At 33.1% G+C, this 13209-nt stretch overlaps 1 protein-coding gene across 2 annotated transcripts in view; it reads right to left on the bottom strand.

Annotated features, from left to right (window-relative positions):
* The window catches only part of LOC127718108 (uncharacterized), a 62412-nt gene that overhangs the window by 16653 nt on the left and 32550 nt on the right, over nt 1-13209 (bottom strand). For both annotated transcript variants that reach the window (XM_052224049.1, XM_052224058.1), the window contains 5 exons: nt 9734-9839; nt 6432-6525; nt 6031-6175; nt 3630-3707; nt 2718-2918 (listed from right to left, as the gene is read on the bottom strand). In XM_052224049.1, the coding sequence (XP_052080009.1) occupies nt 2718-2918; nt 3630-3707; nt 6031-6175; nt 6432-6525; nt 9734-9839 (624 nt within the window). The remainder of the gene's footprint in view (nt 1-2717; nt 2919-3629; nt 3708-6030; nt 6176-6431; nt 6526-9733; nt 9840-13209) is intronic.

Here is a 13209-nt window from a genome sequence, read left to right as displayed (position 1 = left end):
TTCTGTGTCAAAATCCAATTTGGCATAAATTTTTATACAATACACTTCACACAATAATGAACATAGGAACTAAATTTAAAGTTGATTTGAGGGGCCTCAGTGGTCAAGTGGTACATATAAGTAGTTCAACTTCTGTAATCACTAGCTGGTCATCACTGAGGTTGTGAGTTAGAACACTGCTCAGGCCGTTGCACTCGACTCTAATCTTAATTGACTAGGATTGTTAGTTTTCCTACCAAAGGTCGGTGGTTTTCTTTGGGGACTCCGGCTTCCTCCACCAATAAAAACACCGCCATGAAATAGCACAATAGTGTGGAAAGTGGTGTTAAACACCAATCAATCAATCAATCAAGTTGATGTGACCATGATATTGTAAATAACTGTAAACCAAACTTTAACCTGATACGAGTGGAACAAACAGACAGATGAACGGACAGGGAAATATAATGCCCCTATTAATGTTGGCGGGTTACAAAAAGAGCTGTTTCTATGATATACATTTTTTTCTATTGATTGCTCCCTCATGAATATTCATCCTTGATCCTTTCTTTTTCTTTTAAAATACACTTTTTTGTTTCTGGGTTCATATTTTTGTGGTTTTGTGGTGTTCTGAACTTATGCCTTCAGACTAAGCATAAAGTAAATCAATCCTTTCAATGGCAACTAATATTTGGTTTTTAATGAGAACTGGTACCCTTGTAAAAGAAATTTCAAATATATAGAGTATAGTAATGGTTTCGCTGAAGCAAAAACCAGTAATCTGTTAACTAATATTCATGTAATGGTCAATTCTACTCAGTATTAAATTTTTTTTTTCAATAATTGTAAGCTGATGAAATCAACTAGAGGCTCTAAAGAACCTGTGTCGCTCACCTAGGTCTACATGGTCTATGTGCATATTCAACAAAGGACACTTTCCAACATTGGAGACAAGAATAGAATTCATGACAAAAATCTCCTTTTTACTGATCTTGTATTGCTGATCATTTTGTCTGTTTAGTTTCTCTCTATCTACTTTAGTTTTTGCTCAAAACACAAAAGAGGGTAAAAAGATCCTCATTCATTTAAGGGCAATCACTCCTATGAAGAGTGACAGTCAACTATTAATATCGACAAAATTCAACTTGTTTGTAGATCTTGCCTTGGTGATCATTTTTGTTATTTAAAGTTTCTATCTGACTATTATAATTTTAATCATATAAGGCAAAACGCAAAAATTGGTAATAAACGTCATTGAAGGGCAATAACTCTAATAAGCAGTTGTCCAACAATTTCCTCCATATGTCTTTATTGTAGATCTTGTCTTGCTGATTCTTTTTGACTTATTTAAGTTTCTGTCTATCTATTCTTATTTTTAAGATACAAGGCAAAAATTCTAAAAATTGGTAAAAATCGTCATCAAAGGGCAATTACTCTAATAAGGAGTCAACAGATGATTTTGACCATGTGATACTTAATTGTAGATCGGGTCTTGTTGATCATTTTTGTAACTTAAAGTTTCTCTCTACCTACCATAGTTTTCAAGATAAAGGGCAAAAATGAAAAAAAAATTAAAATTTGTCATTTAAGGTAGATGGGGTGTCTAAATTATAATCCATAGAATTTTTTAATAATTTGCCAAAATGTAGTTTATATCATGCTTTTTTGAAGGTTCACAGGGCTTATTTTCACGCTACAGGTTGTGCAAAATTGACAGATTTTGTATAGATTATGCATGGAAAACGCAATTTTCTGCCATAAAACGAAAACTACACCATAGAATTTTGAGATAAAATCTGAGATGATAGCTCTAATATTATACTTTCAGATAAGAAAAAGAAAAAATGGGGTCACCCGGCCCGTTTTCTTGCTACATTATAAAATAGATAAATTCCTAACACATTCTATTGTAAAAGTAACTTTATCTGAATTATCTGCCCTTACATTTGAGTTGCTTCCCCTTATGTGGCAAAGTTGGAAAAAATTGAATCAAACAAAAGTATTCTGTTTTTTGTAAAATACAACAATAAATATAATAAAACATGTCATTTTCTATATTAAAATGAAAATTCTTACACATGAATTACCCACTACTCTCAAAATTTGCACATTTTATTAAAGGTCTAGACCGATTATTTTCTTGTATTTCAAAATCCAAGATGGAGGAAGACACCCTATCTACCTTAAGGGCAATAACTACTATAAGAAGTCACCTGACAGTTTTAACGTAAAATGACAATTGGTAGAGCTCAACATTCTGAACATTTATCCCGTCAGATTTCCTCTATTTATAACGATTTCAAAATAATAGACAAAACTTGCATTTTACGCCCATGTTCTATTTTAAGCCATGTCAGCTGTATCTTGGTTGGAAGGAGGGATCATCAGACACATTTTTAAACTAGATACCCGAATGATGATTGTGACCAAGTTTGATTAAATTTGGTCTATTTGTTTCAGAGGAGAAGATTTTTGTAAAAGTTCACGGACGACAACCACGGATGACACCCACAGACGACAAATGATGAATAAAGTTCACTTGGCCCTTTGGGCCAGGTGAGCTTATACACACTGTCAGGTAAACTAGCTTGACTCTAATTGGTAATTTTACCTTTAATTTACAGGAGTTCTGCACATTTAAGTTTGATTTTGTCAAGATCTTATAGCGAATTTAATACAACTGAACACTTTTTAAAAAAAAATTGGTTCACAGGTGAACTGTTTTTGCTGTAACATACCTTGAGGAATATAATTCCTATAACAAAGATACAGACAATATTAAGTATGGTCAGACTGAGGCTTATCAATCCTAAAATGACTGACTCAATCTCCATCTGACAGCTATGGACTGGTTCATATTTATTGTTGAGGAAGGCAGGACAAGCTAGAGAAACTGATGTATTTACAGTCACGTTGACAGTTGTATTCATGGATGTATTCTAAAGTGACAAAAAAAAAGAGTTTATTGCATTATTAAGTTAGCAACTTCTACTTTTTAAAACCATGACTGTGAATGAATCTAAAGAAAACGTCACAGTTGTAATTAAACATAAATACATTTGCAACTTCAAAATGAGCAATACATAATGATTTGGAAATCATATAATATCATTTTTATAAAGGTCAAATTCCATGTCTAATATTTTAAAAACAAGAATGTATCCATAGTACATGGATGCCCCACTCACACTATCATTTTCTATGTTCAGTGGACCGTGAAATTGGGATCAAAACTCTAATTTGGCATTAAAATTAGAAAGATCATATCATACGGAACATGTGTACTAAGTTTCAAGTTGATTGGACTTCAACTTCATCAAAAACTACCTTGGCCAAAAACTTTAACCTGAAGCGGGACAGACGAACGGACAGACATACAGACCGAAAAACATAGGGCATAAAAAATTTATCTACTCCACTTTTCCCTAATATAAAAAGTGTTGCCATGTACCATGAAAAAAGATTGACAATTTTTGCCGTTTACTTAAAATTAAACTAAATGAAATCCTCTGAAAAAGATAGTTAGACAGTAAAACTAATTCAGTATTTTCACATAGATATGTTTAATTGCAAAAAAGTTTTTTTATTATATTAAAAACATCAAAATAATAATGTGACTATCCCATATTGTTTCATGAAGTCTTCCTTACCTGGTTTTCGATGAATGTTTGAGGGACTAGTTCTAATGGTTTTATCACAGTTACTAAGGAATGTGCCCATAACATGCCCTGCAAGTATATAAAACACAACTGCAAAACAAGTCAATAGTTCAAGTTAAGTAATTAGAAAAGCAAGGGAGTATGGCAGTTTCAAATTAAGAATTTGTGACTCAGATTTGTTTTCTCTTGATCAATTTCTGACTTTTGAACAGGGGTATACTACTGTTGCCTTTATTTGAAATAAAAACCAATTAAAATAATTGATTACTGTTTTTTATTTATTCAAAAACATCTTCAATTCCATACATCCTTCACAAACTGCACAATTTAGTGCTCTTTAAATCTCATTTCCCGAAGAGATTTTTCCTCTAAAATATTAAACCTTTATGATTTGTAGAAATTACGTCATCATTCAATAAATATCAACTCTAAATGATACAACAAATATCAACCCTACATGATACAATGAATATCAACCCTACATGATACAACAAATATCAACCCTAAATGATATAACACCTATCAACCCTACATGATACAACAAATATCAACTCTACATGATACAACAAATATCACTCCAAAATTTTACAACAAAGATCAACCCTACATAATACAACAAATATCAACCCTAAATGATATAACACATATCATCCCTAAATGATATAACAAATATCAACTCTACATGATACAACAAATATCAACCCTACATGATACAACAAATATCAACCCTACATGATACAACACATATCAACCCTAAATGATATAACACATATCAACCCTACATGATACAACAAATATCAACTCTACATGATACAACAAATATCTACTTTAAATGATACACACAAATAATAACCCTAAATGACACAACACATATCAACCCTACATGATACAACAAATGTCAATCATAAATGATACAACAAATGTCAATCCTAAATGATACAACAAATATCAACCCTACATGATACAACAAAAATCTACCCTAAACGAACAACAAATATCAACCCTACATGACACAACAAATATCAACCTACATGATACAAGAAATGTCAATCCTTAACAATACAACAAATATCAACCCTACATGATACAACAAATATCTATCCTAAATGAACAACAAATATCAACCCTACATGATACAACAAAAATCTACCCTAAATGAACAACAAATATCAACCCTACATGACACAACAAATATCAACCTACATGATATAACAAATGTCAATCCTTAATGATACAACAAATATATACCCTAAATGATACAACAAATATATAGCCTAAATGATACAATAAATATATACCCTAAATGATACAACAAATATATACCCTAAATGATACAACAAATATATACCTTAAATGATACAACAAATATATACCCTAAATGATACAACAAATATCAACCCTACGTCACTGTGATTGGTTAGTGCAGGTGAACAAATCTGGCCTACAAAATTAGTTTGTTTACGAAATGTTTACAAAAGATCATTAATAGCCCCAAAAATCTTCAAATCATAGCATTATTTCAATAGAAAAATTTTGAGTTGATAGATGTGTCAGGAAACTAGATATCTTTTAGTGTAACTTTATACTAACGTCAGTGTCATTATACCCTAATAACCACGTGTAAGGACTGAGAAACTGCATTTCGTGACCAATATTTGACTTTTTTGATTCCAGAAATATTTGACTATGTTCAGACTTTTAATCTCTGTTAGAACAGATTTGAAGAATATGTCCTTCTTGGAAAAACCATTCCTGCTTACTGACCATCACTGCTGATCTGATGCACAAAAGCATACTCCGAAAAAGGGTCTAAATTACATGTTTGTTTAGTATACTATATACAGTCATTTTAGTCTATCTCAAAAAACCCACTCATGTGACACAAAAGGTCAGTTTGTACATTATCTACCACATTTATGTGACAAGAGTTTTTCATTGACGTCTTCATACAATAAAACTGATTGAATACAAAGAAATTTTAAGAATGTATGAGTTTGGTTTTACAAACTATCAGCCTCACTGTTACAACTTCCCTTTAAAACACTAATAAACCAATAAAAAAACAAACAAACAAAATAGAAGATGGACTAAAATATAGCTTTCTGGTTAATTTCTATATGAGCTAAGGAAAATGAGAAGACCAAAATAATCAGAGATCCTAACATTACTGAGCTAAAGATTTATGTAGCCATGTATAAACTAGGACCAGACTTAGCTGAAGCTTATATCTGGTAGACAAGCACCTAACTCACACATTATTTCTGACTGGAGAGTCAACAGTGACAAGTTAGAATACTTCCAGCATTTACAGCTGGAGACAGCAGGAGGTAGGAGTGATGCTGAGATGGCCAGACCCACCAATGATTCAGCAGTGCCAAGTCAAAATACTTACAGCATTTACAGCTGGGGGAAGGAGTGAAGCTGAGATGGCCACACCCACCAATGACCCAGCATTACCTCCTAAAACAGACAAGGCTACACCAATACCAGAGGCTAAAGCAATCATTAATCCTGGAACAAGACCTCTTAACACTCCCCTGTAATGAAAATAAAAAATAAAATTATACATAAAAAAACTGGAGATTATTAAGAAATAGACTACATTTCTTAAATTATTTTTTTCCTGCCATCCCCATTTATTTTATAAATTTTGTAAATATTAGAAACAAAAATAGTGAAATGAGAATCAGAAAACACATTAAATTTTCAGTTAAGTGAATTAATACGTAATATCGTGAAGATGTGAATGACAGAGAGATAACTTATTCAGCCTATGCTTTAGGTGAACACTACCTGACTTTCATTTCATCTGTTGGCCATGATTCTGTTCCTCCTAATGTTCCATAGTTGACAGCAATACTAGATGCAATTAACCCTACTATGAACCCTCAAATAGAAAATTTCAGAAATTACACATGTATGGTAAATAATCCAAATGATCGTCATAATAGTTATCAAAGGTACCATGATTATAATTTAATACGCAAGACGCGCGTTTCGTCTACATAAGACTCATCAGTGACGCTCAGATCAAAATAGTTATAAAGCCAAACAAGTACAAAGTTCAAGAGCATTGAGGACCCAAAATTCCAAAAAGTTGTGCCAAATACGGCTAAGGTAATCTATTCCTGGGATAAGAAAATCCTTAGTTTTCCGAAAAAATTCAAAGTTTTGTAACAGGAAATTTATAAAAAAGATCATATAATTGATATTCATGTCAACACCGAAGTGCTGACTACTGGGATGGTGATACCCTCGGGGACAAAACGTCCACCAGCAGTGGCATCAACCCAGTGGTGTAAATAGTTATCAAAGGTTAAAATTAAAATGAAGTTATAATTCTACAAGAGGAACATTTAATGTCTGTAAGAACCATTTATGCAGAATGTCACAATTTTATCTTACAAATCCGTAATTTCAAATGTATTGTTCACCATTGCCATGCTTAAACATGTTTAACCCCGCCGCATTTTTGCGCCTGTCCCAAGTCAGGAGCCTCTGGCCTTTGTTAGTCTTGTATATTTTTTAATTTTAGTTCATTTATATGTTTTGGAGTTTAGTGTTACCTCCATTTTCACTGAAATAGCACACAATTTTATTTAGGGGCCAGCTGAGGATCACCTCCGGGTGCGGGATTTTCTCGCTGCATGGAAGACCCATTGTTGGCCTTCGGCTGTTGTCTGCTCTTTGGTCGGGTTGTTGTCTCATTGACATATTCCCCATTTCCATTCTCAATTTTATTCCATTCTACTGAAATGTTTTAGGATCTAAATTGGTCAAGTGTTGCCATACTAGCTCACCTCAACCAAGTTTTTATATAATCTATGTTAGTCTAGCATTGCCAAACTAGCCCACCTCATTCAAAAGTTTGTAAAATCTACAAATTAGTCTATTGTTGTCAAGTTAGAAAACCTTATACAAAAGCTTGTAAAATGTCTGTTACTCTAGCAGTGTAAAAGTAGCCTACCTCATCCAAATGCTTGCAAACTCTGCTTTCACATCAAATTTGTAATTGAAGAAAAATAACATAACAGGAGCTATTTTCTTCACTTAACATTAAAAGTTGATTTCTGACAAAATTTTCAACATTGTTCCTATTGAAATTTGTTTTTTTGTGTGTTTGACAAATAAAAGTTGGAAAATGACGATGTTTAAATTAAGGCTTTCTTTAGCGATTTTTTTTTTTTTAATCGCATATTTCAAAAGGAACTATGCTAAACATTTTGGTCAGAAAATCAACTTTTTATAATTAAATCTGTGTCTATATTGAACAGATTGAAAATATATTATTGATAATGAATAAATACAACATCACATGCAGTTTTGTGAGTTGATACATGTATTTTAATCTATTTAGAAGATAATTTGTTTATTCAGGGAAATTAATCAATGAGTGATAGATTTCTCTTGCAGCACACTGACTTGAGTGTGTAGGTAAAGGTAATATCTTTGGTTAGCGCGCTTGCTAGCTGAACCATGAAATCATTATTAGCTAAGGTACTACCTTCTTTTGGGCGGAGTCAATATTTAAGCAGGGAACCAATCAAAAGTAGGAACAATATATAAATATTGTGAAACCAGTTTTACATGTTTATCCCTAGTAGTAGGACAACCTTCCATACGAGACCCTCATGGGTAGTCAAGGTCTTTAAACACCCCATAGTTCAAGTTAGTTCAAAAATAACATTTTAAGGTTAAAGGTGTGTTTGATTTTAAATTCCATTTCAATAAGTTACCTCTGTTCATTTATAACTAGAATGTTTACATGTGTAATTCTATATAACAGAATGATATATACATATACACATCGATATATTGGTGTATTGCTGTTTTTTTTTCTGCTTGCGAAATTAAATCTCTTGTGAAAATCAGTTGGTTTACAGTATTTACACAATACATTTCTTTCTTAAATTCTGTTCATTTTACAGCTCAAATTTTTCAGAGTATTATGAGAATACATTTAAGTTTGCTAGTTGTTAGGTGAACCACGAATTCTTTATCATTCAGCCATCGTTAATATTGAAAACTACTACTACTGTTCAAAAGAGGTTTTTAGTCACCCCCGTTGTGACCAATATAAGTGGTTTCATTGGATCGCAATAAAAATGCAAATGCCAATACATTATGCTTCAATAGGTATTAAACAAAGGTAATAGTGATTTAATGGTCAACCAAGCAAACAAAAAACTTAACAACATTGTTTCTTGGTACACACTCACGTAAATAAGCTATAATTTTTAGTAATTATCCATATTGCCTGTATTTGGATAAACTGTTTACACAGAGATATGTCTCCCCTATTTGTTATTTTGATAATGCAAATGTTGAAATTAAAATAGCAATACTTTAACATGTAAGTTATGCAAATATTCAAAGTCAATGACCCATGACTGAAGGTACAGGGCTGAACAATCTCCATGGAAATGAGATGTGCCAATGCTAATACAACTGCAAACCAAATACCATTGACTTTTTATAAGTCGTTCCCTTTAAACAAACCTAAAAACAAACATTAACTTGTAAACTATGTAAAAGTTTCAAAGTCAATGAACCATAATTAGGGGGTGGGGTTATATAATCTCCATGGAAATGAAACTTGCAAATGCCAATACATTTGCATACCGAATATCATTGACTTAACATTAGAGGTTCATCTAAAACTGATCTAATCACAAACCAATACATGTAAACTACGCAAACGTTTCAAATTTAATAGACCCTGACTGAGGGGAAAGGACCAAATAATCTCCATGGAAATGAGATATGCCAATGCTTATACAACTGCATACCAAATATCATTGATCTACCGCTAGTGGTTCCCCATAAACTGACCTAATCACAAACTAATACATGAAAACTAAGCAAAGTTTTAAAGTCAATAGACCTTGACTGAGGGGGTGAGGCCAAATAATCTTCATGGTAATGAGATGTGCCAATGCTAATACAACTGCATACCAAATATCATTGACCTACCGCTAGTGGTTCACCATGAACTAGACCTAATCACAAACTAATACATTGTTGACGCCGCCGCCGGAAACAGCATTCCTATGTCTTGCTTTTTGAATCCATCAAGGCGAGACAAACAAACCTACCACATAGAACACATATCAATAAGCCCTTGATTTCAGAAAATATTCCTAGATTTCTCAATGAGTCATTTTTTATAACAAATCCAAAGGTTCCTGCTAGTATTGGTCCCTGAAAAGATATGGAGAAATAATAAAACCTAAATTTCTGAAGAAATAGCAGTGAGATCATGTTATAAATTACTATCATACATCTTTATTCGAGCATTTATTCTGACAGTATTTGTGGATCAGAACTTTTTTTTTAAATCTTACAATTTTTGTCTGTATTCTCTTGATTAAGGCTTTAAGCATCACTGGAATATGGTTTTCATTCTGATTTCACAACCTTTTTTGGCACATGTAGATCCTCATTCATATAATACAGGAAAGGATATTAATTTTATATAGACTGGTGGTTGGAGGCAATATTTAAACCATACTAAGGATGAATAAAATGCTTCACCGAGTGCAGCCTGATACAACCGCAGAGGTTGAACCCTGAACAGTTGGGGCAAGTTTGGACACAATATTCAAGCTTGATACTGTCTGAATTTGGATTGTGATCAAATTTTTGACATACATGACATAATATAGGTTTCTGACACAAAATAAATGTGGTCAAAGATCTTAAAAATTTGAAATTGGACATTTAATTTACCTAGTATGGTCTGTACTGTTGTGCGTTTTTTTTTTCTACATTGGCTAGAGGTATAGGGGGAGGGTTGAGATCTCATCAAACATGTTTAACCCCGCCGCATTTTTGCGCCTGTCCCAAGTCAGGAGCCTCTGGCCTTTGTTAGTCTTGTATCATTTTTAATTTTAGTTTCCTGTGTATAATTTGGAGTTTAGTACGATGTCTATTATCACTGAACTAGTATACTTATTTGTTTAGGGGCCAGCTGAAGGACGCATCCCGGTGCGGGAGTTTCTCGCTGCATTGAAGACCCATTGGTGGCCTTCAGCTGTTGTCTGCTCTATGGTCGGGTTGTTGTCTCTTTGACACATTCCCCATTTCCATTCTCAATTTTATCTGATATCCAAAATCTAACAACATGGTTAGAGTCAGCATAATTATAAATAAAATGCTCCGCTGGGCGCAGCTTGATACGACCGCAGAGGTCGAAACCCTGAAAAGTTGGGGCAAGTATGGACATAACATTCAAGCTTGATACAGCACTGAATTTGGATTGTGATTAAATATTTGACACAGAATAGGTTTCTGACACAGAATGAATGTGGTCTAAGAACTTAAAAAATTTTAATTTACCTATTCAAACCATATCATTATTATTTGCTTTTATATATAAATCAGAAATAACCAATTTAAAATGAAAAATTTTAAAGAAAAAAAAGGGGAAAAAAATCCCCCCTCAAATTTTTTGAACCCCCTTATGATTCATCACCCCCAAACTCAATCCCAGCCTTCCCTTTGTGTTACAATGTATGGTGCCTCGCAGTACAATTTCAGAGAGATCCGTACACTTGAACACAAGTTATTGTCTGGAAACTAGAAAAATGCTTGTTTTTTTGCCCCTTTTTGGCCCTAAATTCCTAAACGTTTAGGGCAATTACCCCCAAACTCAAACCCAGCTTTCCCTTTGTGATATGGAACCTTGTTGTACAATTTCATAAAGATCCATACACTTACACACAAGTTATTGTCCTGAAACTAGAAAAATGCTTGTTTTTTGGCCCCTAATTCCTACAATTTTGGGGCAATTACCCCCAATATCAATCCCAGCCTTCCCTTTGTGGTATAGTACCTTGCAGTACAATTTCAGAGAGATCAATACACTTGAACACAAGTTATTGTCTGGAAACTAGAAAAATGCTTATTTTTGGCCCCCTTTTGGCCCCTTATTCCTAAACATTTTGGGCAATACCCCCAAACTCAATTCCAGCTTTCCCTTTGTGATATGGAACCTTGTAGTACAATTTCAGAAAGATCCATACACTAACACACAAATTATTGTCATGAAAATAGAAAAATGCTTGTTTTTTGCCCCTTTTTTGGCCCTTAATTCCTAAAATGTTGATGCAATTACCCCCAAAATCAATCCCAGTATTCCCTTTGTGATATGAAACCTTGTGGTACAATGTCAGAGAGATCCATACACTAACACACAAGTTATGTCTGGAAGTTACAAAAATGCTTATTTTTGGCCCCTTTTTGACCCCTGATTCCTTAACTGTTAGTACCATAACCCCCAAAATCAATCCCAACCTTCCTTTTGTGGTATTGAACCTTATGGTAAAATTTCATAGAGATCTATTCACTTAAACTAAAGTTATTGTGCGAAAAACCAATGTGTCTTCGGACGACGATGACGCCAACGTCATACAAATAATAAACGACCGCAAAAATTTGTTGCAGTCGTATAATGAGATTTTTATTTTTGTGATACTTGAAAAAATTCTGCTTCATTCATATAAAAAATCCAAAATACCAGTTTAAATCATTGCAACTGCAACTCTGTTGCATTTTTTGCAATAATAAAAACATTGCAATAGTTTCCGAATTTACAGTAAATATGAAAACTGCTTTGAACTGAATAAAACACTGAGTTGGATTTTCAACATGCTAACTCAGAAAACATTTCCTACAGGTCACCAGCTAGTAATTTCTATGTTCAGTTAACCGTAAAGAATTGGGATCAAAACCCTTTATTTGACATATAACATGTATAATACAAAAACTACTGTAACCAAAAACCTTGAACCTACGAATGTTTAATATGATTTTACACTATGAAATTGGTGGCAAAAAAATAATTTGGCATATAATTTTAAAGTCATATGAAACTTCAAATTAAAAACAAAGTTGAATATGTTTTATATACTTGAATGGCTAAGTTTTACTGTAAAATAAGTGTGTGTTAACTTTCTTGTAAAAGAAAATCTTTCATATAATCAAAATCTTCATAAATGTACTGCTATTGAATTATTGTTTTCCCGTACACTAGTTCACTGACATTTACCCTAAACTATGAGACCTCTCATTAGAACTTTGGACACCCCACAGCGCAAGTGCAAGGGGAAAACCATGATGATAGAGTGTAAACAAATGTGCACTGGAAGGTAAATAGTAATAACTTTCTCTTAAAGAATAAATTAAATACACCAAATGTTTGAACAACTGTTAAGAAAAAGTTTAATAAACAAAGAGGAATGCAGGAAAAATATAAAAAAGAAATATCATGACTCTTATCAGTTCACTGATTCTTCATGTGCTCCACATGCTCTGTATTGATTGTTTATCAATGTCATGATCTGGTACACCTCGGCAACAAACTCGAAAGTTAATTAGCTTGCGATCAACAATCATGGAATGAAATATTATTTATCGATAATACATTATATATTCATAATAAATAAAATACATGGGGAATGTGTCCATGGGACACAGATGATGCCCACGCTTGCATATAACATTATAAAGGAGCATAACTCAAGAACGGTAAAAGTGACGCTACTCAAAAACAAACTTGATCTGTGTTTTG

The sequence above is a fragment of the Mytilus californianus genome, unplaced genomic scaffold (assembly GCF_021869535.1).
Source record: "Mytilus californianus isolate M0D057914Y unplaced genomic scaffold, xbMytCali1.0.p SCAF_1, whole genome shotgun sequence".
Lineage (NCBI taxonomy): Eukaryota > Metazoa > Mollusca > Bivalvia > Mytilida > Mytilidae > Mytilus > Mytilus californianus.
This window is presented reverse-complemented; position numbering and strand designations above follow the sequence as displayed.